At 67.2% G+C, this 24,079-nt stretch overlaps 4 protein-coding genes across 4 annotated transcripts in view; 2 read left to right on the top strand and 2 right to left on the bottom strand.

Moving 5' to 3' along the window:
- The window catches only part of CHLNCDRAFT_49663 (hypothetical protein), a gene marked incomplete at both ends in the record, with an annotated part of 1,887 nt that extends 1,007 nt beyond the window's left edge, over positions 1 to 880 (bottom strand). The window contains 3 exons of the mRNA XM_005851852.1: positions 319 to 494; positions 637 to 743; positions 849 to 880. Of these exons, the coding sequence (XP_005851914.1) occupies positions 319 to 494; positions 637 to 743; positions 849 to 880 (315 nt within the window). The remainder of the gene's footprint in view (positions 1 to 318; positions 495 to 636; positions 744 to 848) is intronic.
- Positions 881 to 1,788: 908 nt separating this feature from the next.
- On the top strand, positions 1,789 to 4,340 carry CHLNCDRAFT_133550 (hypothetical protein; the record flags this gene model as incomplete). Its single annotated transcript, XM_005852181.1, has 9 exons — positions 1,789 to 1,844; positions 2,057 to 2,152; positions 2,377 to 2,535; positions 2,719 to 2,815; positions 2,899 to 2,968; positions 3,165 to 3,241; positions 3,357 to 3,444; positions 3,693 to 3,797; positions 4,015 to 4,340. The coding sequence occupies 9 exons, from the start codon at positions 1,789 to 1,791 to the stop codon at positions 4,338 to 4,340; spliced, it is 1,074 nt and encodes a 357-aa protein (XP_005852243.1).
- A 480-nt stretch (positions 4,341 to 4,820) lies between these two features.
- On the top strand, positions 4,821 to 19,957 carry CHLNCDRAFT_56599 (hypothetical protein; the record flags this gene model as incomplete). The annotated part of the gene is made up of 37 exons (XM_005852180.1): positions 4,821 to 4,885; positions 5,015 to 5,092; positions 5,197 to 5,281; positions 5,435 to 5,605; positions 5,767 to 5,922; positions 6,091 to 6,178; positions 6,374 to 6,478; positions 6,664 to 6,921; positions 8,385 to 8,702; positions 8,913 to 8,986; positions 9,179 to 9,322; positions 10,216 to 10,312; positions 10,496 to 10,677; positions 11,176 to 11,301; positions 11,657 to 11,730; positions 11,916 to 12,059; positions 12,130 to 12,403; positions 12,566 to 12,662; positions 12,820 to 12,943; positions 13,270 to 13,439; positions 13,576 to 13,749; positions 14,037 to 14,320; positions 14,474 to 14,637; positions 14,865 to 14,931; positions 15,084 to 15,267; positions 15,451 to 15,557; positions 15,701 to 15,791; positions 16,004 to 16,312; positions 16,551 to 16,795; positions 16,964 to 17,089; positions 17,247 to 17,331; positions 17,539 to 17,871; positions 17,990 to 18,173; positions 18,295 to 18,466; positions 18,661 to 18,748; positions 18,927 to 18,986; positions 19,175 to 19,957. 37 exons carry the CDS (start codon positions 4,821 to 4,823, stop codon positions 19,228 to 19,230), a joined length of 5,559 nt encoding a protein of 1,852 aa, XP_005852242.1. The 3' UTR covers positions 19,231 to 19,957.
- On the bottom strand, positions 19,750 to 24,027 carry CHLNCDRAFT_49660 (hypothetical protein; the record flags this gene model as incomplete). Its single annotated transcript, XM_005851851.1, has 12 exons — positions 19,750 to 19,964; positions 20,071 to 20,248; positions 20,741 to 20,853; positions 21,277 to 21,281; positions 21,759 to 21,934; positions 22,046 to 22,149; positions 22,289 to 22,436; positions 22,564 to 22,685; positions 22,776 to 22,858; positions 22,998 to 23,148; positions 23,515 to 23,650; positions 23,884 to 24,027. The coding sequence occupies 12 exons, from the start codon at positions 24,025 to 24,027 to the stop codon at positions 19,750 to 19,752; spliced, it is 1,575 nt and encodes a 524-aa protein (XP_005851913.1).
- Between the last annotated feature and the right edge of the window lie 52 nt (positions 24,028 to 24,079).

Below are 24,079 nucleotides of genomic sequence, written 5' to 3'. Positions count from 1 at the left end.
GCAGGTCGGGCGGCGGCAGTGCGCCGTGCTTGGTGCACAGCCGCCGCCCGTAGTGCAGCAGCAGCTTGGAGTGGATCGGCGTCTCCTCTGCGGCGCACGGCGGGCAGCAGGCGGCCGTGAGAGCAATGGGTTGTTGGCAACGGCGGGGAAGCGGGTGGGAGCGGAGGCAGCTAGTCGGCCAGCTGTGCAGCGCTTCTATGATGGGGAGCTCAAACATGGTGCACAGGCGGTGACGCCAACCCACCCAGGTTCACAAGCAGCCCCGACGCCTGTGCCCAACTCCATGCCTTGCCCCCCACACCCCACCCCCACCCCCACCCCACCAGTCTTGGAGGCCAGGAAGAGGCAGGCCGGGGCCAGCAGGCGCGGGTCGGCCACCCCAAAGTCGTTGCGCAGGTAGAACTTGCGCCAGTAGACGGCGGCGGTGCCCACCAGGCGCTGGCGCAGCAGCGGCTCCCCCTCCACCACCGTGCTGCGGGCCAGCTGCTGCATGTCTGCGGGGGCACGAGGCAGGGAGGGGCGGGAGAGGGGACACAGGTGGGGGGCCGCTAAAGCGCTACCAGGGGGTGGACGCGGGCAGGGGCAACGGCACGTCGTGCGCGGTGTGATGATCAGGCAAGCGCAGGGGTTGCGCACATGCGACGAAGTGGGCATGGAGGTCGGCGATCTGCCTATCGCTCAGCCCCGCCGCCTTGTCGGCGGCGTGCGCCTGCCGCAGCTGTTCGCGCCCCACCAGCGCCTTGCTGCGGGTGCAGGCAGGGGCCAGCGAGCAGGGGAGTTGGGATGCGATGCATCGAGCCGGGCAAAGCAGCAGACCAGGGGGCCGAGTCCCGGACCGGCTGACTCACGCTTGGGGCGAGAGCCAAAAGTTGGCTGCCATTGCACCAGGGAAGCCTCTCCAACCGCGACCAGAGCTCGCTGCCGCGTGCGTGCAGGCGGCGACCGGCGGCGGCGCCGGCGGGGCTGCTCGCGGATGCCCTGCGCCGCAGAATGATGCAATACGCGCACTGCTGTGTTGACTGCAGTGAGCTGAAGGCTCAAATCCAGCGCCAGCAGCACAGCAGCAGCGGGATGGCGGCCAGGGCGCAGAGCTCTGCGGCTTTAAGCTGCCTGAAACGAATGGGGCCCGATGTGCACGAGTATAGCGGCGATAATGAGCCTATAGCCTCGGGCGAGCACCACAGCAGGCAACGCAGGGGCGCCAGGGAGGAGAATTGCGCGGAATTAGATCCCCCAAACGGCCAATTGACTGGCTGGGAGGAGCAGTAAACCCAGGGTTCTGTTGCCAGGGTAAGGCACCCAAAGGCATGTGCCCCACCACCCGCAGGCGGTGGTGCACCGCAATGCAGGGTGACCAGCAGGAGCACAGGGAACCAAGGATGCTCAACAGGTTGCAGACAACGGATCATGACTCTGATTTTGATTATTCTAAATCCGGCTGTGCTGTGGGCAGCTCGTGAAAAATGGGCTGCGCAGTACAGCGTTGGCGCCACAGCACCGCCTGCTCGCATGTCCACTGGCGGTCTTTACAACACCTTAACACGTGCCGGCCTGAGCCAGCCGCCCCAAACGGCAGTGGACGTCCTCCATTGCTTTGGATTGCGTTGTTGGTAAAAATTGGTCAGCAGGACAGCAGGACAGCCAAGGAAAGTTTGCTCGCTGGGGTAGCTCCCGATTGCTCGGGCCGCCGAGAATTGACCCAAGGAGCGAACTTCTCACCAGTCGGGGAGAGTCCCTCCACGTGCCTGGCATCGCGCCTCCTCGGTTCGCCCCCCAGGCCGTGCCCCCATGACGCTGGCCCGGCTCATTGCCAAGGCTACCAAGTGGCCAACCTTTTTGGGCAGGTGCGCAAACCTTTTTGGCCCAACATGTTGCCATGATCGCGGCAGAGTTCTAGGCCCTCTGCGCTGCCGTGGGACCGCTCCCGCTCTGTGCATGGATGCTAGCAATCTGGCAGGACTTCAGCGCCACGCGGTGAAGCGCCGCCCTCAACCCCGCCGCCGGCTGAGTAAGCCGCCCGCTCGGCACCCGCCTGCCCCACCCCTGCTCCTCGCAGCATCCTCCTGCTCTACTGGTCGGTTGTGTTTGTGGCCCTGTCCTACCATATTAAGTGGCTCAAGCTCAAGGGCCGACGAAACGATGTGCTGGGCTGGTGAGGCTCTGCCGGAGCACTTTTGGCTGGGAGTGGCGCAGCCTTGCTACTCCAATTTTGGCCGCCAGCGGTGTGGGCTCCCGCCGCTGCCCCTGCCCAGGACTTGGGTCCCCCCACCCCACCCGCCAATGCTGCTGCCATCACGCTACTTGTCCCCTGCCACTTGCGTGCCACACTTCACTGCCATTTTCACTGCCGCATGTGCCCTTGCCCGCCACTCGCAGGGCGGCCGGCATGAAGTGGTGGATCCGGTGCCGCGTGCTCAAAGTGGGCACCCAGGAGCTGTACCGCGGCCAGTGCGTGTACTTGTTCAACCACCGCAGCTGGGGCGACTTCATTGTGGACCAGTATGTCACAGAGGGGCGGTCCCTCTTCATGAGCAGGTGCAGGGCACTGGCTGTGGTGTGTGGGGGTGGGTTGGGCACCCGGGTGGTGCGGTGCCGGTATAGCGCGGTGGATGCCTGGTGGTGCCTGCGGGAGCGCCACCAGCCGTGGGGTGTGTGGCGGCCGGGCGTCAAGGGCGTTGGCTCGAGCGCCGCCACCCGCCTTCTTCCCACCCTCTGCAGGCTGGCGGTGCTGGGTGTGTTCCCCACGTTTGTCAGTGCTCTCGTGGTGCTTAAGAGTATCATTTTGTTCAAGCGTGGCAGCGTGGCGGATAAGGAGGTGAAACAAAACGAAAAACATTGTTTTCCAGCTTAGTGTGTGAGTGCAAAGGGATCAACCTCTCTGCCCCACCGCTGCTGCAGAAGTTCAATCGGTGGATTGACGAGCAGCGCGCCGCCAGCCCCCAGCCGGGGCTGTCGGTCTACCCTGAGGGTGAGCGGGCCTGGCGGTAGCAGGGCTGGAGCAGGGCTGCTGCTGCAGACTGGCTGCCCAGGAGATCCAGAAGGGTGCTGGTGGGCATCCAGCAGGCGGCTGCGGGTGGACGCATTGGTTGGCTGCCGACCAAGCAGCTCGGTTTGGGGAAGTTGCGCTGGGTGCTGTCTTGAGCTCCGCTGCTGGTGCCCTGCAGGCCACCGCAGCACGCTGGGCGAGCCACTGCCCCTCAAGCGCGGCATGCTGCACTACGCCTTCAGCCGCAAGCTGCCGGTGCAGGCAAGCCAGGGGCTGCCGGGCTAGCCACTCGCTGCCGCCAACTGCCCCTCTGCCTTTGCCCCTTGCTTTGCGGGCGACGGCTGATGGGCCGTCGGGCGCCGCCGTGCAGATCGTGATCGGCGCCAACAAGGAGGCAATCATTTCGGAGAAGCACTGCACCGCCAGGCTGAACCAGACTGCTGTGGTGGGCTACTCAGGTGCGTGCCTGGTGGCGGTGGCGTGCGTGCGTGTGGCAAGGGCACAGGCGGCAGCAGCTTTGTACATGCTGGCTGGTTGGGCGCCGACCAACGCAGAGCTGGAAACAGCCGGCAGCAACAGCAGCCCTCCTGTGGCTCACCGACGCAGGCCTGCTGCACCCCTCGCGCTCTCAGCCCTCCCACCCCCACCCGCCTTTGCATTCACGCACCCTAACCTCAGCTGAAACCACTTGCTCCCCTGCCTGCAGCCCCCATCATGACTGCCAACTACCCTTCATTTGACGCCTTCTGGGAGGAGGTGCAGGAGGCGTGGAATGCGCAGTGGGCCGCCGTGTTTGGCGCCGACTGGGACGGTGCGCTGCACTGGGGTGGGCGGTGGCGCAGAAAGGGCATGCCATCGCTGCGAGCCGGCCTGGTCCATGCATGTCTCTGGATCGCTTCCCGACTGTGGGAGCAGCAGAGCGGCGAGCGCCGACTTGATTTCAGTGATGTGTCGAGGCGCCAGGCGCTGCTGCCATGTGCTTGCCGTGAAGCACACCAGCCGGTGTCTGCCGGCTGTCGTGACCGCAGGCCTGCCGGAGCTGGCGCCGCAGGAGCCCGACACCGAGTACCCGGCTTCCATTACGCTGGGCATGCTGGGCGTCGTGGTCGCCAACATGGCTCTGTTCTGCCTCACCTGCTGGCTCTCCTTCCGCTTCTGGCGCTGGCTCTTCGCGCTGTTTGGTCCGGCACAGCCCGTGGCGCTGGCAGCGGCGGCAGGCTATCTGGCACTCGCCTTCTGGCTCTACTCGCGGCCTGTCAACGCGCTGCAGCTGCACGCAGAGAAGCGGCGACCCGGCCAGCTGGCGCAGTCGGCGACGAATGTGGCGGCGCTAGACGGAAAGAAGGCCAGCTGAGCCCGCCGTGCTGCTTGCTGCTGCTGTGTTCTTTATTGTGCGCTCGCCTGATAATCAGACCTCGGCCTGCTGGTGGATGAAGCGCGGGGGATCGCCTGGGTTGCGCACGCTTCGGCACCTGTCATGCATGCCGTCTGGTAGGCAGACCAGCTGGCCTGTAACGAATAACCTCCAGGATGTGTGCACAAAGCAATGTATGGTCACATGGCAGTCCACAATTCCGGCCAGGCAGCCTTGGGAACAGCAGCAGCAGGCCGTCCTCCCAACCCGCCCCAGCGGGCTGAGCATGGGAACCGCTGGTGCACAAATCGCCTCCCTTCGCCAATCAGGCCTTCCCATCGCTCAGCAAGTTGCTTGCCGCTTCAATTGCGGTCCCATTGGTTCAACCATCGCCCCGCCATTCGCTTGGCCCACCTCCGCACGCCTGTGGAAGGGCCGTGAAACAGTCGGCGCGCTGCCGCATCCTGTTAAGTCTGCTCTATGATGTCTCCACGCACCTTACTGGGCCTGCCTGCCTACCTCTACGGCGTGGGCTGCATGTTCTGGTGCGTCAAGCAGGCTTCCCATCGCTGCCTGACCTGTGGCGTGAGCGGACGACCTGTGAACGCGGCCTGCGCTCGCCGGGTGCCCACTTCCTCCAGCCGCTGCGCCCCCGCCTCCGTCTTTGCGTGCAGGTGCTTCCAGCTGGGCTGCCTGACCGGTTTCATCAAGTGGTGGCAGTTTTCGCCAGCTAGGAACGACATTGTCGCCGCGTGAGTGGCGATGGGGACGGTTTGGGGCGATCTGCTTTGGCCACCAGCCGTGCCGCCAACCTTGACGCTCACGGCTGGTGTGCGACTCGCCGTTGGCCGTGCAGGGTGCGCTTCCTGAAGTGGGCCTTCAAGTACCGTGTGCTCAAGCTGGGCAGCAATGAGGTGTACAGCGGAAAGTGTATGTACCTGGTAAGCTTGTTTCGGCGCGTTTGGCGGTCAAGGCTGCTCTTTCTGCTCCGCAATGCCAGCACTTCACGTTGGGCAGAAAGGACGCATCAGCGCTTACACAAGCAAGACGTGCTGCTTATCACCGGCGACGCGCTGCCTGCCTCGCCGCCGCAGGCCAACCACCGCAGCTGGGGCGACTTCTTCGTCGACATGTATGTGACGGGGTGCCGGGGCGTGCCACTGAGCAGGCGCGCCGTGGGCGCCGCCTTCCCCGCCTTCACCACCTCCCTCATGGCTCTGCGCTCCATCCTGCTGTTCAACCGTCTGGGAGTCAAGGATACAGAGGTGAGGTGGTGTCCCGGCCCCGGGGCATTGCGCCTTCTGCCACCGCGGGCTTGGCGGGCCAGCTGATGCCACGGCTGTGCTGCCGCATGCCATCCCTGTGTGCTGCCATCCGGCCTGCTCCGTTGCTGGATCTTCCACGCTTTGCTGTGACCTGCCTGCAGAAGTTCAACCGCTGGCTGGACACCGAGCTGGCCAAGGGCGGCCCACAGACCAACCTGCTGGTCTACCCTGAGGGAAAGCGCAGCCAGCAGACCGCCTCGCTGCCCCTCAAGCGCGGCATGCTGCGCTACGCCTTCACCCGCAAGCTGCCGGTGCAGGTGGGCTGCCTGCGGGCCGACTGCGCCTGGGGCAGCCTTTGTTGCTGGCCCTGCCGCGTTGCGGGCCGGAGCACACACCCTGCGATGCCCTGCACAGGGCCTGCGCCTGCCTGCTGCCACACATCTGTCCCCGCCAATACAATGGTATTGTTCCTCGCTGGTGGGCAGGTGGTGGTGACTGCCTACAAGGAGGAGATCCTGAACGAGCGCCGCATGTGGACCCACTTTGGCCGCACCCTCGTCACTGGCTGCTCAGGTGGGTGGGCGGGTGGTGTGGGCCTCGCGGGTTGGGGCAAAGGTGGCTGGCTGGCAACACGATGCCGGCTGCTGGATGGTCTGGCTGCCCCAACTCCCACGCTGGCCCCAGAACATTTGCTCTGCTGCCTTGGTGTTGCTGCCGCCCAGATGTGATGCGAGCATGTGAGGCTGAGCCCTGCCCTGCCTGGTGCAGAGGTGCTGGAGAGCTCACGGTTTGACGACTTTGAAGAGTTTGCGGCGGCTGTGCAGCGTCTGTGGGATGCGCAGTGGGAGGCTGTGTTCGCGGCGCCGCGGCACGGTATGTGTGGCCGCAGGCAGGCAGGCGGCGGGCTTGTGCAGGCCCGGGGCCGGGGTGCTGCTGCTCCCGGTGCTGCCTGCTGCTGTTTGCTGTCGGTGCTGCCTTTCTGGATGCTGTCCCTGCTTTGCCAGTTGTTAGCGCTGACCGATGCGTGCCCTTCCGCTGACCTGGCGCTGCTGGTGCAGGCTTGCCTGTGATGCCTGAACCGGCAGGCCCGGCTGGCAACTACTCGCCAGCCACCTGTGCCAAGCAGACCGCATCTCTGGCTTTCTGGATGGCGGTGCTGGTGGGCGGCACACGCCTCATGCTGCGTGCGCTGGCGGCGGTGGCAGCATGGCTGCCTGGGGGCCGCTACCTGGTGTGGGCACTGGTGCTGTACAGCGTGGCCTCGCTGGCGGCGGCGGCCCTGCTGCCGCCGCCAGCTGCACGGCACAGCAGCACGGGTGCCAGCGGCGCAGCAGTGGCTGGCGGCGCTGGCGGCAGCGCAGAAGCGCGCAAGGAAAGCTGAGCGGGTGGGAAGGCTCTGTGGATTTTGGGGGCTTGCCCACGAACATTCTGCCGTGCAGTGGTAGCGGTGTGGGCTTGGACCATTTCTTAACAATTCATTGCACATTATTATTGCAGCTTGCACAGACCTTTCATGCCTGGCAGCCACTGTGTAAAAAGCTTGCACATCCACCACTGGTGGCACCGGTGCCGCAAGGGCGGCTGTGTCGTACTTTCCTCCCGCCCCGCCAGCGCCTCGAGCTGCATCTGGGCGATTCTGGGGACTGCCAGGAGTGCCAGATCCGTGCAGAATGCTTTGGCAGGGGGCATGTGGCAACAGCATGCTGTCGGGTTGCGCGTGGGCGTTGGTGGTGGCGTCCGGCGGCGGGCCACGCTATGCTCAGGCTCACGCCCACTGCCGGCCAGGCGCCAGCACATAGCACGAACTGCTTGATGCTCGCCTGGATTCCAGCTTTGGATTGCTTCCTAGAGCGCAGAATGGGGCGAGCCGCAAGTTCAACATGTGTGTCATGCAGGCCCTGCTTGTCTGTGACCAGCTACCGAGCGACCCCGGCAGCGCCGCAAGGCCCCCAATGTGTAGAGTAGCCTGATCACAGGCGCGTGAGATTGCGGGGGGCCGGGGAGACAGCGGTGGGAATGAAGGGTGCGGTCAAGCGGGTGGGTCTTGTGCACCCTGCCTGCTGCCTGCATCGCAGCTGGGAGCTCCTCTCCTCAGATTATCCTCTGCAAGCCCAAATCAGGCGGCGCCCACCGCATTCGTCTTCCCCCACAACCGCCTGCCCGCTGCAGCGCTTGTTGAGCACTTTGGACAACCTGGCGGCCTTGGGCGATCATCGGCCCCATCGCGTGCAGGGCCCTGGCCCAGAAATTTGGGCAGACCGGGCTGGCAATAGATTCAGGGACCTCCGCTGACAGTCAGCTGCGGCCTTGTTTGGCGCCCTCCTGCTTCTTCTGCGTGTTCAAGCCAGCCGGCCATGAGCGTGTAGGGGGTGGCTATGGAAGCCAACGGGCCATCAGACGCCGTCAGTGTGCCGCCTGGTGAGTGGCCAGCTGCGCAAGGGGCTCTGCCGCAGCACGCCGCGGGCGGGAGTCCTGGGTAATCAGCGGCTGGCGGGCGGCGGGCCGTGGCGTCGCCGCTCCTGGGTTTGGGGAGAATTGGCTGGGCCAGCAGAGGCCTGTCGCGGTCCCCTGCTGCCTCCGGTGTGCTGCCTTGCATGGGAAATGCTACACTTGCCGTGTACTCCGTGCCACAAAATAATGGTGGTTGGCAGCCCTTTGTGCTTGGCCCGGCGGCCTGCCTGGCAGGGAGTGGGCACTGCTGCAAACCCGGCATGCTGCCACTGGGGAGCTGCTGCCTAGCCTGATGGCCGCAATTGTTCTCCCTGCCTTGCTTTTGCAGACGCAGTGGCGCCAGCACCTGAGGCTGCTCCCATGGAGCCAGCAGCACCTGTGGCGGCGCCTGCGGCCCCGGCTCCAGCCGCGTCACCAGCTGTTGCAGCCCTGGGGCAGGAGCCCGCCTCCGCCGCTGCCAGCAGAGGCGGCACCCCGCCGGCGGCGGCCGGAACCGGCGGCGGCGCCGCAAGCGCTGCCACACCCTCGTCGCCAGCCGCCACACCATCGGGGGCAGCGGCGGCCAATGCCACAGGCAGCAGCGGCAAGAAAGTGGCGCAGCAGAAGACTCCTTTCCAAAAGGAGGCTTTGGAGGCTGCCTTTGCACGTAGGTTTTGCTGCGGTGCCGCCCCTGGACCCCTTCCCTTCCTTCTACTGTGCAGTTGTGGCCCGCCGCTGACACTTCCTGTTAATTCTGGCCTGCCATCCAGCACTCCTCTCAGCCGTCTCTGCTGCTGCCGGAGCTGCTGCTGCATTGCCCCGGTCACTGCTCTGCCGATCCGCCCTGGCCTGGCTGGCCCTGCCGCCGCTGCTGCAGTGAGCCAGTACCCCACAGAGGACATGAAGCGGGTGCTAGGCAGCAAGATAGGCCTGACCGCGCAGCAAGTGGGGGTGAGCGTGCTGCCTGGCCTGGCTGCGTGTGGCTGGCTGCTGTGTTCCAGCTGTGTCTGCCCGTAGTTTCTCGCCAGTTGTACAGCACCTTTTGCCTTGTCTGCCTGCTGTGCTGTTCTGTTCTGTGCTGTGCTGCTGTCACTTGTGTTCCGCCAACGTGCGGCTGGCGTGTGTGGCGTGTCCCGCCTGCAGACCTGGTTCACCCACCGGCGGCGCAAGGAGAAGGATGCTGAGATAGCGGCGATTGCGGCAGCCCAACTGAAGCAGGAGCTGGCAGCCGCGGCAGCAGCACAGGGCGGCGATGCGGCCGCAGCGCCACCTGTGGCACCCGCCCCAGTAGCAGCGCCAGCGCCAGATGTCCCACCAGCTGCACAGCTTACTGCGGAGCCAGCCTCTGTGGCGCAACCAGCCTCCACGACAGGCACAGCAGCCAAGGCTCCGCCTCCAGCTGAGGTGCCCGCGCCGACAGCCGCTGCTCCCGCAGCAGCAGCAGCAGCGGCTGACGAAGCCACGCTCACTGCCGCTGCCGTTCCAGCCGTCGCTCCTGCTGCGCCCGCTGTCGCTGCCGCTCCGGCTGCTGCACCTGCTGCGCCCCCTGCTGTTGCCGCTGGCGGGGGTGGGCCCGATGTGCCCACCCCCGCAACAGTGCCCCTAAGCTCCCCCAGCAGCGCAGAGGCGGTGCCAGCAGCGGCCCCAGCCCATGCAGCTGGAGGCGAAGCGGCGGGCCCAGCGCAGGCAGCAGCTCCAGCAGCAGCTCCAGCAGCAATTGCTGCCACGGAGCCCGCTCCCCCGGCTGCCCCAGAAGACGGGACACCTGCCGCACCCGCAGCCGCAGCGCCTGCAGCAGCAGAAGCGGGCGCTGCTGCTGGCGAGGGCGGCCAGGCTGGCGGCGAGGCCGGCGAGGAGGATGCCTTGGACCAGACAGAGCAGATGCGGCTCGCGGAGTACCTGGTGCGTCTTGCCGTTGGCAGCTCCTTGTTGCTTTCCGCGCCTGTCTGCTGCCCAGCTGCCCGGCTGCCCGGTGCATCTGCTGCGGCCCTGTCGCTGCCAGGATGTGCCCTGCACTCGCTCCCGGCACCCACCGTCTCGGGGTCGTACCGCTGGATGTCAAGGGCTGGAAGACCAAAATTAGTTGTAGTTATCGTTATTGTTTTGGGGCTTAATGCTTCTTCAATAGATATGCTGTGTCCCCTCCCCCTCCCCACCTGTCCGCCCCCTCCCCGCCTCAGGAACTGGTGGAGGCAGCCAAGGCGCAGCTGGGGGTGCCGTTCCGCGAGGACGGGCCGCCTTTGGGCTTTGAGTTTGATGAAATCCCGCTGCTGCCAGGTGCGGTGTTGGCTGGTGTAGAGTTGGTTGTGGCGAGGGAGGCCTCTTGCTTGGAGTTGGGGCCCTGTACCTCTACCCTCCTGCTGTGTCTCCGTCTGGTGCTATGCTCCTTGCTGCGCATGTCCCCTCTGTGTGCCCTCTATTACCCTTGCCTGCTGCATGCCTGCTGCATGCCTGCTGCAGGCAACCCCGTCGTGATGGGCCAGAGCACGGGCAGCAGCGGCGGCGGCAAGAAGCGCAAGGCGGCGGCGGCTGGGTATGCCGACGACGAGGAGGAGGACCCAGACTTTGTGCTGGGAGGAGGAGGTGGGTGGCTGTGTGTGTGTGTGTGTGTGTGTGTGTGTGTGAGTGTGTGTGTGGCCCGTGTGAGTGGCAGGTTGCAGGATGGGTAGCTCGGCTGGTGGGTAGCTTGGCTGGTGGGTTGGGCTGCCGCCAGGCAACAAACCCACTCATCAAACCCACCGCTGCCGACCCCGCCCCGCCTGCAGGCAAGCGGCCCAAGGGCAGCAAGAAGGACTGGGCGGCAGCGCAGGCGGAGCAGCGCGCTGCCATGCTGGCGGAGCGCGCCCGCATCCAGCAGGACCGGCTGGCCAATCAGATCCGCAAGGCAGGCGGGGCTGGGGGGGCCGCCTGGGCAGGGGAAGGCTAGTAGCCAGGCTGGGGGCTGGCTGGCCTCGGTCTGGGGGGTGGAGGGCTGGCTGGGCAGGCAGGTGGCTGGTGTCTGTCGGGAGAGGCGCAAAGCCTGCCGGGCATGTCCCTGGTGTTGCCGGGTTCGGCAGCCATGCACCCTCGTGGTGCCAAGGTACCATGGTGCCTCTCTGACATGTGCTGCTCCAACATGGTACCGCTTCATGGTACTGCAGGAGCAGGAGAAGATGCTGCGCGAGAAGGAGCGGATGGACATGAAGGTGGCCAAGGAGCGGGAACGGGAGCTGGCACGGCTGGAGGGGGAGCGCCGCAAGCACCTGGAGAGGGTGATGAAGGAGCAGGTGAGTGGGCTGCTGGGTGGTTGAGGGGCGGGGGCGGAGTGGAGGAGCAGGCAAGGGACAGGGATGAAGGTCACGAGGACCAGGCATTCAATTGCAAAGGCGGATCAAGTGAGGAGCACAGCAGGCACAAGCAGCACCCGCCGCACGCTCACGGGTGGTGCCAGCCTCTCGTCTACCCGCACGCAGAAGAAAGAAGAGGAGCGGCGGCTGAAGGAGGCGGAGCGCCTGCGTGCCATTGAGCAGAAGGAGAAGGCGCGCGGCCAGCTGCGCGCCTCTCCCGCCCTGTGCCCGATGCCAGCCTTCGCCGCAGCTACGGAACTCACGTGTGCCCTGCCCCTCCTGTGCCTGGCTGCAGAAGAAGCTGATTGCGCTTCAGGAGAAGGAGCGGGAGCGGCTGGAGAAGATGCGGCAGAGGGAGGAGAAGAAGCGGTGCGGGGCTGCGGTGTGGGTTGCTGGTGTGGTGGGCATCTGTGCCCGCCTGGCCGTTCTCTTGTGCTCCCAACTGTGCAGCCCGGCTGCCATGGGTCCCCGCCTGCGTGCCTGCTTAGCCTTCTCTCCCTCTCACCCCCGCGCCCGTCCCTCCTCTCTCTCGCTCGTGTGTGCCCGTGGCGCAGCGAGAAGGAGGTGCTCAAGGCGCTGCAGGCGCAGGAGAAGCGGGAGATGCGGCTGCGGCAGCGGGAGGCTGGGGTGACGGGGCCTCGGGACGATGCCGACATCGAGTGGGATGCGCTGCTGGCAGACTACCGGGCCAAGCACGGGTGAGGCGCCTGCCTGCCTGCCTGCCTGCCTGCCTGCCTGCCTTCCTGCCCGCCTGCGGCCTGCCTACAGAGGCGTGCAGCCGCTGGCTCGCATTGCCGAACTGCTTATAAAATGGCGGCGCTGGTGCAGGCTGCCGCCCGATGTGGCTCTGCCGGCAGACGAGGACGGCGCGGCGCCGGCCGGCTTCCCGCCCCTGCCCAGCCGCCCTCCCTTCCCGCCTCCCACCGTGGCGCTGGCGCCTGCCTTCCCGCCTGAGCTGGGGCAGGAGCAGGGCAGCAAGCTGCTGACGTCCTGGTCCTTCCTGCACGGCTTTGGAGGCATGCTGGGCCTGCCGCACTGCACGGTGCGCCAGCGCGGCACTTCTGTGCCCCGCTGTGCCCAACGGCCAGCCTTGTGTTGCGGCTGCTCTCTCAGCCTCCGCCATCTCCTGGGGTCCCTGTCTTGATGCTGGCCTGCCTAGGTGACCACCCCTCCACCACCTGCCCCGCCCTGCCCTGCCCTGCAGTTGAGCGAGCTGCTGGCGGCGGTGGCGAAGGGCAGCAGCAGCTCGCTGCTGGCCAGCCTGCACATCACGCTGCTGCGCCTGGTGCAGGCAGACATGGGTGCGCGCGGGGCGGGTGCTTGCAGAAGCTGCCGGGCTTGCATGCATGCATGCCCATGGCGTGTGGGTAATGCCCGGCTGGTGATTTGTGGTTTCATCACTCGCCAGTTGACTCTGGTCCTGGCCTGCCCCACCCCGCGCTCGCCCCCCTCCTGCAGAGGAGGCGCATGCGGCGCAGTTTGGTGCGTACGCCACCACCACCGCCGCCATGCTGGCGGAGCAGCGGGGCGGCGACTCCCGCTTCATGTCTGCGGCGCACATGCTGGAGGAGGCGTGGAGCTGGTGGGTGGGGCCTGCACAGCTGCACAGCAGGGGTGGGGCCTGCGTGGCCGGGCAGGTGGTGTGAGGCCCGCACAGCTGCACAGCACGGGTGGGGCCTAGCGTGCCTGCTCAGCCGGGGTGGACCTGCGTGGCTGTGCAGCGGCTGGCTGGCTTGTGGCTGCCTGTGGCTGACCACAGTGGAGTATGAATGGAATGCAGATGTGGGGGAGGGAGGGGGATGAGCTGCGATTGTGCCGCGCGTCGGCCTGCCAGCCACCTCCACCACAACCTGTTCTGCTCATACATCCTCCCCCTTGCTCCTCCCCTTTTGTCTTGCGCCACGGCAGGGGCTTTGATGTGGACGGGTGGCGGGCGCACCTCAACTCGCTGACGTGGCCTGAGGTGGCGCGCCAGCTGGCGGTGACCGCGGGGCTGGGCCGCCGCCGGCCCAAGCCCAAGAAGGAGGAGCGGCCCAAGATGGGGCAGGAGGGGGAGGACACCGTGCAGGATGGCAGCGGTGAGGAGCACCTCCCTTGCACAGCCTCAAGGGGTGCCTGCTGGCCGCAGCCTCGTGCCTGCCCGCCTGCCTGCCTGCCCGCCTGCCTGCTCACCCGACGTTGTCAAGCCTCCACCCTGCCGCCCGCCCCCTGCAGGCGACCTCAAGCTGCGCCTGCCGCCGCGCCTGGGCGTGGGCACGGTCAAGGCGGCCGCCTGGCAGGTGCTGGCGGAGGCGGGGCCGGAGGGGATGCGGGTGGAGGACATTGCCCGAGAGATCCAGAAGCGCGGCTTCAGAGACTTGAGGTCCAGCAAGACCCCCGAGGCCTCCGGTGGGTGGCCTGGGCCGGCGGCTGCTACTGGGCTGTGCTGGGCTGTGCGCTGCGCTCGGCAGAGCGCTTGCGTGGCGGTGGCTGGTCTGCGCTGCGCTTGGCAGAGCGCTTGCGCGGCGGCGGCTGGTCTGCGCTGCGGCGCCGCGGCTTCGCTCCAAGGGCGGGGTGGCCTGCTTGCAGCGGACTCGCCGCGCTGAGGCCCACCTCAGCTTTGGGTTGAGTGCCAGCGCCTGTGTGGGGCTGGGCGCGACCGTCTCTCCTCGCTGGCTGCCTGCCTGCGGCTGCAGTGGCGGGAGCGATGGGCCGCGATGTGCTGTTTGTGCGCACCAAGGCAGCCACCTTTGCGCTGCAAGCCATCATCGCTCACACCAACCAGCAGCGGCGCACCGGCGGGGCTGCCGCGGGCGGGGACGCGGCGGCGGGGGATGCTGGCGCCAAGGCCGAGGGCCAGGAGGCGGCGGCGGCGGACCCGGAGCTGCTGTCGCCTGGCGGCACCAAGATTGTGGTGGTGAAGGAGGATGAGCAACAGGAGGAGCACCACGCAGAGGAGGAGGAGGACGAGGACGAGGAGGTCAGCTGCTGCCGCCTTTCTTTCTTCCTTGTTGACAGCTGAACTGGCTGCTGCTTGCTTGCAACCCACACGTCCTCACCAGCCTTCATCTCATGCCGCGCGTCTTTGCCTCGCCTGCACCGCCCGCTCCCCGCCCGCCCCCGCGCTGTGCAGGAGAAGCAGGAGGAGGAGGAGGAGGAGGCGCGGCGGCGGGAGCAGCTGGGCGAGGCGTGGGTGGAGGCGCTGCAGGGGGCGGACTACGATGGGCTGTCCCTGGAGCACCGCGTGGGCATGCTGTGCTCGCTGTGCCACCTGGCCATGGACTCACCCAGCATCAAGTGCGGCTGCCGCCGCCGCGCCGCCGCCTGCTCTAGTGTCCCTCTCTGTCGGCCCTCTGGCGGGTGCTCGGCTGCCGGGCGCTTGGTCTGTGCATCCAGCTGGCGGCTGCCGACAGGATGGAGGGTGTGATTCCTACTGCACCTTGGCTGTGTGCCCTTGCTGTGCTGCCCAGCTGAAGCCGAGTGTGCCGCCTGTGTTGTCCGCTGCGCCTGCGCTGGTTCTGCAGGGAGACGCTCGAGCGGCGCATGGAGGAGCAGCAGCGCATCAAGAAGCAGAGTTGGGAGGAGGCGCGGGTGGGTGGCGCTGCTGCACTTGCGGTGTAGGAGATACAGTGGATACAGTAGAGGTCCCGCCTGAGGGTCATGCTGCGCTGCTGCCTCCTCCTCACATGCATGTGTGGCTGCCTGAGTGACAGCTTCGCCTGCTGCCGGCTCGACCCCTGCAGGCCGAGAAGCGTCGCAAGCAGACCGAGGCAGCTGCCAAGGCGCAGGCGGCGGCGGAGGAGGCGCAGCGGGCCCTGCAGCGCTTCCAGCAGCAGCAGCTGCTGCAGCAGGGCGGCATTGCGGCGCCCGCTGCGGCGCAGCAGGCGGGGGCAGGGGAGCCCGCTGCTGCCCCTGCAGCGGCACCGGGTACGGCGGGGGAGCCTGCACCAGCCGCAGCGGCAGGCTCGGTTGATGGGGCTTCCCCTATGGATGTAGACAAGGCGGCACCTGCAGCAGCCGAGGCAGCAGCTGGGGCTGCGCCAGAGGCAGCAGCCCAGCAGCCTGCAACAGCCGCAGCCCCCGCTGCCGCTCCCTCCGCCGCTTCTCCAGCTGGCGGCGAGCCCACCGCCGCTGGCCAGGCCGGCACGCCTGCGGCCCCGCACTCTGCGGACCCTGCAGCACCAGCCAGTGCAGCGGCTATCGCCACGGCCACCAAGGTGTGCCTTGCTGCCGCTGCTGCCCCTGCAGCGTCACGCATGCAGCACCTGCCCACCTCCCTTCCCGCACAGTGCACGCCTCTTGCCTCCCGAAGCCGCCAAGCGCGGTCCTGACTTGCCTTCCGCTGCTCTGGCCCATGCAGGAGGGCGGCGGCGGCGACGACAAAGAGAACGACGTGGAGCGGGCACGCCAGCGTGCGGAGCAGGTCCGGCGAGAAATGGAAGCCAACTCAGGTCTGCCTGCCAGCCGGGCTGTGCGCTCTGCTCTCCTGCCGGCTGCCCTGGGGTCGGGACAGAGTGTGGTGGCGTTGCGCGATGATGCATGGCTGCCAGCATCGTTGTGCCTGCCGGCAGCTTTGCCTAGCCGGGTCCGTCGCGCGGTTTTGGCTGTCACACCACCCAGCCCACGCCACACACACCCGCACGCCGCGCGCTGCCTCCCGCAGTACGCCTGGAGCCTCTGGGCATGGACAGGCGGTACAACAAGTACTGGCGGCTGGCTGGCGTGCCGCTGGGCGCCGCCGCCGCAATTCAGCAGGCGGGGGCAAAGGAGGAGGAGGGCGGCGAGCACGCGCACCAGGCCGGGGACCGGCTGCTGTTTGAGAGCCATGAGGATGGCGAGATGAGCCTGGTGTGCGGCTCGGCGGCGCTGGCGGCGCTGGTGGCGGCGCTGGAGCGGCGCGGGGCCCGCGAGTCGCTGCTGTATGCCTCGCTGCTGCGCTACCGGGGCGTGCTGGAAGCGGGCATGCCTGCAGGTGGGTGGGCAAGTGGTGGTGGTGGTGGAAGTGGTGGTGATGGTAGTGGTGGCGGTGGAGGGGCGGTATAGTCACGGCGTTGATGATGCGCAATGGCAGTGCACCAGGCGGTGGGGATGGGCTGGCGGCTCGGAGGCTAGGAGGTGGAGGGCTTGCAGGTTGACGCGTGCCTGCAGTTGTGTCTTGCTCTCCTTCTGGCGAGCGCCCAACTGCGTGCCGCGCCGCGCCATGCCTGCAGCGCCGCTGGCGTTGCCCGCCGCCGAGGGCGAGGCGGCAGAGGCGGGCGCGGAGCAGCGGCTGCGCGAGATGCTGCTGTCCCTCGTCCTGGCGGCGCCGCCGCTGCAGCCCGTCCAGGTGTCGGGGCGGGCTGGAAAGAAGGCCAAGGAAGCAGCGGCAGCCACTTCGGCGGCCGAGCAGGCAGCGACCACAGAGCTGGCCCCGCTGCGACCGGGCGACAGCCTGGCAGTCACGCGGCTGAAGCTGGTGGGTGGCGCCTGGTCCTCGCCGCGGCCTGCCCGCCTGTCTGCTACGGCAGTACTCGCTGCTGCTGGCGCTGCCCACCTTTTGAGACCCCCAGAGCGACCCCAGAGCACCATGTGGCCTGCTACCATCCGATGCCCTGCTGCCTCTCCTTGCCCCGCTTGTGCGCAGGACTTGCTCTGCTGCCAGCGGGGCCTGCCCGCGGCAGCCCTGGCCAAGCCCTTGGTGCCCGCCGCCTGGCAGCAGGCGGTGCGGGAGGCGGACTCGCTGCAGCAGCTGCGCAGCCTGCTGGGGGAGGTGGGTGGGCTGCCGGCTGGGCAGGCACATGCACGCTCCTCTGTTGCACCCACCCTGCCTCGCGCCGCACAGGCGTTGCCTGCCTCCTGCCGCCGTGCTTCATCCTGCTGAATGCATTTGGCCCGCAAGCTGCTGCTGCCTCCCCCTGCATGTGCAGCTGGAGGCGGCGCTCGACCCCTCCCGCCTGCACCCGCTCTTTATGCGACAGCCGCCACTGGTGCGGGGCGCCTGGCTGCGCACAGGTGAGGGCCGCAGCGCCGCCGCTGCCGCCGCTCGCGCAGCCGTCCTGCTGCTGGGCTGCCTGCCTCCCTCCCAAGGGCCGCGCTGGATTTTGGTTGTCCTTTCCTCCTTCGCTTTGCTGTGCATCTCTGGTTGAAAGCACGAGGATTGAGCGCGAGGAATGTCCCTCCCCCTGAGCACACCCCTCCCCTCGCCCTTCTTTCCTCCAGGCCGCGAGGTGGCGGATGCCCAGAGCCTGGCAGAGTTGCCAGAGTCGCCCAGCGGCGCACGCGACGCCAGCCCCGGCGCCTTTGGCGGCGGCCGCAGCCGGGACGCGTCGCCGGGGGCTGCCGGCGCCGAGGCGGGGGCGGAGGCTGAGGAGGAGCCGCCGCTGGCCTGGCTGCCTGTCACGGCGGCGGCCCTGGCCTGGCGCATTCAGTGCCTGGACGCATCGCTGCTGTACGGCGCCGCCGAGGCGCAGGCGGCGGCCCGCGAGAGCCTGGCGGGCTACCAGTTCATCCAGCGCCCCACCGCCGCCGGCGTGGTGTGCGGCCAGCCGCTGGGTGGGTGGCCCCTCCCGCCTGCCTGCTGTCGCTGCTCACTTGTGGTCCCGCCTACAGCACCAGGTGTTGATGACGCCCCCTCTGATCGGACACCGCCGAGCCCCTGGTGCTGCTGCAGGCCTGGCGGGGCGCGTCAAGCAGACGCTGTTCCCGCCGCTGCCGCAGCGCCTGCTGTACAGCCCACGCTGCGACTTCTCCTTCCCCCACATCCAGTTCCAGGCAGATGTGGCCTCCGGCAGTGATGCCCTGGTGGCATCCACCGCGGGGCGGGGAGGCCGGGGGCGCGGCCGCGGCCGGGGCAGGTGCGCAGCGCTGGTTGCGCTGCGCTGGTTGGTGCGCTGGCATGGGTGCCAGCCTTCCGGTCCATCTCAACCGCCTGGCCCTGGCTGATGCGTGTGGTGCTATTGCTGGTGCTGCCTGCAGGGGTCGCGGGGGCGGCCGTGGCGGCCGTGGGCGCGGCCGCGGCACGCCCGCCGCCAGCGGCGTGGCCGGCGACGGCGCGCTTCCTGCCGGCGGGCGCGGCGGCAAGAAGAAGCGCGCCCCGCGGCGGCCGGGGGTCACCGACAAGAGCGCACTGGCCAAGGAGTGGGAGAAGGTGTGTGGGTGGCAGGGAGGGAGGGAGGAGCTCTGGGGCCGGGTGGCGCTCGACCGTCGGGGTGCGGCGACCTTGTGGCTGCCTTCCTTCGCACCTCGCCTCGCCCCCTCGCCTGCCCTCCCTACTCGCCTGCGGCTGACGCCTGCCCGCCCCTGCCCCACCCCACCCTCCCCCCACGGCCCTGCTTGCAACAGCAGGAGGACTCTGACAGCGAGAAGCACTATGGCACCGACTTTGAGGATGAGTTTGTGTCGCCCCAGCAGCCGCAGCGCCCGAGCGGCAGTGAGTGTGGGGGGTGCAGCGCCCGCCCACTGAACCTGCAGCCTCCCCCAGGGCCTACTTCACCGCCCATTCACATGTGCATGCTTGTTTGCACCAGCGGGCTGGCGCCTTTGCTGCGGGCGCTGCTTCTGCACTGCCTGCTGATGGGGTGGGTCTGCTGTGCTGCCCACGCCTGCAGGCCTGCCGCCGTCTGGCCCCGCCTCCACTGCTGGCGACGACGACGACGAGCAGGGCTCTGGTGAGCTGGCATGCCCGCCCCGACTGCCAGCCGAGCGGACCCAGCTGCTCTGTTTGCCAGGAGTGGGCTTGCAGGCGCTCGGCTGCCCAGGCCACCACGCTCCACCCTCAGCTTCCCGGCATGCATGTGCTTCATGTGGAGCTGGCCCCGTCTTCTCCTCACCCGCCACCTCTGCGCCCTGCCTGCAGTGCTGGCCCAGAGCGAGGACGAGGCGGTGAGCAGTGAGGGGGAGGGCGCCGAGTGAGCACCCGCCTGGGCGCACCATTGCTTGCCACAGTAGTGGCCGGCCCTTTGGACAGAGCCTTGCGGACTGCCCCAGCAGGCACACCTGCACAGACGCAGCCAGCTAGGACTGAGGGTTGGCGTGACCGGTCGGCAGCGCTCCCCACCCGCCTCGCATCCGCATTTCATGTCCCTTGGGTTGTCGGCATGCACGTCGATATGTTGTGGCATGCGTTTGTGGCAGCATTCCGTTTGCCTGTCATGCTACCTCATCTGTCCCATTCCCATGTGTGCTACTGATGCATGCCGTCCATATATTGGTGTGAGGTGCATGAAATCGAAAGTCTCAATAGGAGGCTGATGGAGAGAGGACTCCAGAGCAAATGATGGTGGAAAGCAAATGTGATCAGAGGGCGAATGATCAAAGGGGATCAGTTAATAAAAGGGATGAACGAACTGCGAAGAACAAAAGACTTGATGGCCAGATGTTATAATATGTACAACACGGCTGGGAGGACCATCGGTGGAGGGAATGCAGGGCTCAAGGACGGGAACTGCCATTCGCATTGCTCTCCTGCTCCGGGTCTGCCACTTGCAGATCGCTGCTGTGCGCTGCAGCCGCCACTGCTGCTCCATCTCCTTCGCCACTGGCAGCCGCTGTCGGAGTATCACATGCCACCGCCATCCCTGGCAGCACCGGCAGCGCCATGCTCGAGGCAAGATCATACGTATAGACCGGGATGCGGGGCTGGGCACCTGCGGAGCAGTGCTGGGTGGGAGGCTAGTCAAGAGCGTGAGCTGGTCAGGCAGGCAGGCAGCACGCAAGACAGGCAAGCAGGCCAGGCAGAGTTGCTGTCGGCACCTTTCTTGGAGGCGCGGGTCTGCTCCTGACGCTGCCCCCGGGGGCGGGGCGGGTCCTGAGGGCGGCGGGGGCTTGCAGCTGCCGGCGCTGGCTGGCTGTGCATGTCGCGGGCGCTGCGGGGCTTGGCGGGGCTGCCATCCAGGTCGGAGGCAGGCAGCTCCTTGACGGCATACAGCATCTGCAGCAAGCGAGTAGGTGTGGGGGTGGGTGTGGGGCAGGCGAATCAGGAGCGTCCGCTTTCCTGTGAGTGGCGATGGCCTGGAGACGCCTATGGCCCCCCCCCTCCGCTTTGTTCCTGGGCCGACCACCGCCAACCAAGCACAGCGCATGAGGAGCACTCGCCTTGCCATCGCCTGGCATGATGACGATCACGGGCGGCGCAGATGCCTCTGGGGCGCCATCTCCTGCCTGCTGGCCTGCTGCCGCGGAGCCGGGCCCTTGCTCCTCTGCAACAACAGTGATGGGAGGCCAGGGGGCAGGTGCAGGTGCCTCAGCTGCAGAGAGGGAGGGAGGGGCGCTCCCAAGCCGCTGGCACCCGCCACACGATGACCACGGGAAACCGCCTGCCCCCCCTGGCGCTGACTCAACCCATTCGCCCCAGCCACTCACCCCTGCTTGCATGCCAGGGCCACCAAGAGCAGCCATGCCCGTGGACCAGCTTGTTGCCCACCATCGCCAAGCCAATCAGCAGCAGCACTAGGACCAGCAGGATGAGCACCAGGCGCCCGGTGCTGAAGGGGACTTCGCCCTCGCTGCCATCAGAAAGTCCAAAGCCGAACGAGCCTGCAACAGCAGCCAGGCGGGGGCAAATGGGCAATGCGAGGTGGCATCAAGGGAGAAGGGGTAGGCCGCCAGGGGCCCGCGCCAGCGAGGCGGGCGGCAACGGCCAGGTGGCGGCGCGGCGTGGTAGCTCGGAGGCACACCAGTGCCGCTGGCTCAGCGCTTGCCAGGCAGTGGTGCCCACCAGGCCCATTCAGGAGCGCCCTGCCGGCATGGCTCATTGCGGTAAGGTGGTCTCTGCGCGGTGAGAGAATTCGAGGGCGCGCCCGTCCGAGGCACTGCGCACGTGTGCCTGGCCAAATGGGTGGCGCAAGCCGTGTTTAATGCATTAATGGCAGCTTGGGCTCCTCCCGATCGTGTATGTGGTTGCGGTTAGCCAAGTGCCACGTTTGACTTCCTGGCACAGCCGTAGCTGCTGGTACTCACCGCGCCTGGTTGGAGGAGCTTCGTGGCATTTCCACCTCAAGACAAGGCCGAGGCGCATCGATCGACGCCCAACCAATAGGAATGGAGCCTTGCTCAGGAGTCTCCAACCGCCAACTTGGCGTGACCTGGCGTGCGAAATGCAACAGGCACCTCCACAAGTGATGACAGCCTACATCGGCATGAGTTCTTGCCGTCATGGAGTCGTCGCCTTCCTGTGCCAGTCTGTTGCAGTCTGGCTAATTGCATTCTTAGTCCTCCCACTACCTGTGGGTCTCTGGCGCTCTCACTCCCGCCGGCTACAGGCAGCCCTGCTAAAACAATGTGCTGGAAACACATGCACAATAAAAGTACAACAGGGCAGGGAAACGGCAATCATGCAAGGTGGTACATACCAAACACACACGGAAAAGAATGAACGATACAGTGCTGTCAGCCCACCAGCATTGCCAACATGCAAGCAGGCCCTCCAGCTACCTCGTCACCTGGCCCGTGCAGCCGCCAGCGCGACGACGAGGGCCAGCAGCGCCGCCGCAGCAGCAGCCAGGTAGCGCGCGGGTAGCAGGTGCAGCGGCGCGCGCAGCTGCGGCAGCAGGCCGATGGGGAACTCTCGCATGATCGCTATGTTGAACTCAAACGCACGGAGCTGCTCATCCAGGATCTGCATGCCGACAGCGGAGCAAAAGAGGAGCCTGGACAGCTGGCTGTGTTGCAGGTGCCTCGCCAGCGCCGCTTTGTCTGTCGCATGCCCCGCCCTAGCCCGAACGCTCACCGCCTGCACCTCCTCCTCGCTCAGCCCAGCCCCCACCGCATCCAGCCGCTGCTTGAACGCGTCCTTCAGCTCCACGCCGCCCCCAAAGTCAAAGATGGCGGTGCCTGCGCAGGCACAGGCACGGCGTGGCACAGTGCGTTGCACGCGACGCGGGCGCAGCACAGCAACGCCTGGCTGCCACGTGCAACCCACCCGCCCGCCCTGCACACACCAAGCACGTGGTGTAGACCCCCGGCCACCCACCCTTGTCCTCCGGCAGCGCCATGTACTTGCGAGCCATGCGCTTCACGATGCGCCCGCCGCTCAGCCCCGCCGTGTGCTGCGTGAAGGCGTGCGCCAGCAGCAGCAGCGGCCGATCCGCCGCAATCTCCCGCAGGCGCGCCACGTACGCCTGCAGGCACGGCGCACCGCACGGGGCGGGGCTTGTTCGTGCGCCAGCCGGAGCGCTGGCGCGAGGGGGCGGGCGCGGCATCAGCGGGCGGCCTGACGAGCCCCCCAGCCGGCAAGATGGGGCGCACGTGGATGGATGGGCTGAGCGGGATCTTCTCGCGCCATCCCTGCCCCAGGTAGAACTGCAGGTCGGCCTCGTAGGCAGGCACACGAAGCAGCGGGCCCATCACCTCCCGCAGCGACCCCACGCCTGCAGCAGGCACGGTGGCAGGGTAGAGACGGGAGAGCCGCAGGACAGGCATGCCGGCAGCCTCTCCCCGTCCAGACAAGCATGGCTCACGCTTGTCTGCATCCATCGCCTTTTGCAGAGCCGCCTCGAGGTCAACGAATACTAGGTAGAAAGTACCGATGGCCTTGCCATACCTGCAGCGGCAGCAGAGTGGACAGGGAGTCGGTCAGCACACGGCTCCAGCTAGGGGCAAGGTGCCAGCAGGTAAGCCGCCACACCGCCGCGAGCAGCAGGCCGGTGCCCTGCTCTGCCCTCCCTGCCCGGCCCACTCACAGCTGGCGGTCGGTGAAGAGGGTGGCGACCTTGGCGAGGAGCAGTGCGTTGCTCTTCTTGTGCACCTTGGCGCTGTTCTTGATAAGCCGCTCGGTGAGCCCTGGCGGGGCAGGCGGTGCTGCTGCTGGGGGGGACGGCATGGCCGCAGGCACTGCAGGGGGCGAGTTGGCGGCAGCAGCGTGGCGGAGGCTGCGCTGGAGCAGGGCAGGGCTGCGGCGCGCAGGGCTGGATTGCAGGCAACACATACATGGCCAAGGCGCTTATTGCAGAGCAACCAGGGGCTTTCGAGCGCGAGCACCGGTGCCGGAGACCAGGAGAGGATCGACTGGAGGCGGTGCTGGCCCCGCTCAGATACTGAATGGATGGTGAGGGCCGGGAGGCGAAGTCTATGGCCTGGTGAGGTTTCCAGCCGTCCGCCATGTCAGCGGCGGCACCGCCGCCACGATGTGGCACAAGCAGCCAAGGTTTGCTGCTGAACCGCACATTCTGCCAGCCACCACCATGGGGAAGCACGCACCGTGCCCCAAGTGCACCGGCCCAGCCGGTTGCGCCTGCCAGGACGGTTGCGACTGCTCCAAGGCCGAGTGCGCCTGCTGCTCCTCTGCCACTGGCGAGCGTTGTGGCCCCTGCACCCGCTTCAAGCAGGGCGAGAGCTGCACGTGAGTGGAGTGGTGGATGGTTGGGTGGGGTGCCTTGGACCGGGCGGCTTCGACTGCTGCAGGACCTGCACGGGGGATGATCAGCGGTTCTCAGAATGGTGTGGGTGGCATCGGCAGGGCAGGGCAACCATTTCCAAGGCAGGGGAAAGGCACACCGGCTGACCTCTCTTGGTGTTTGTTGCTGCGTGTAGCTGCGAGGAGGGGTGCGACTGCGGGGTGGCATGCACCTGCTGTGCCGGCAGCAGCGAGGCCGGCAAGGCGGCCACCGCGCAGGCTGCGGCGTGATGGGCGGTCTGCCCAGGGCAGGCGGCTTCAGACTGCGCCGTTTCTTGCTGTCTGTGTTGATCCGCATACAGCTGTGCTAGTTGCATGGCTTGATTTCTCATAGATACGTTTGTTTTCATCTTGTGACATGTATCTCAG

This window comes from Chlorella variabilis (genome assembly GCF_000147415.1).
Source record: "Chlorella variabilis unplaced genomic scaffold CHLNCscaffold_1, whole genome shotgun sequence".
Classification (NCBI taxonomy): Eukaryota; Viridiplantae; Chlorophyta; class Trebouxiophyceae; order Chlorellales; family Chlorellaceae; genus Chlorella; species Chlorella variabilis.
Note: the sequence above shows the minus strand (reverse complement) of the source record. Positions and strands in the feature narration are given on the sequence as shown.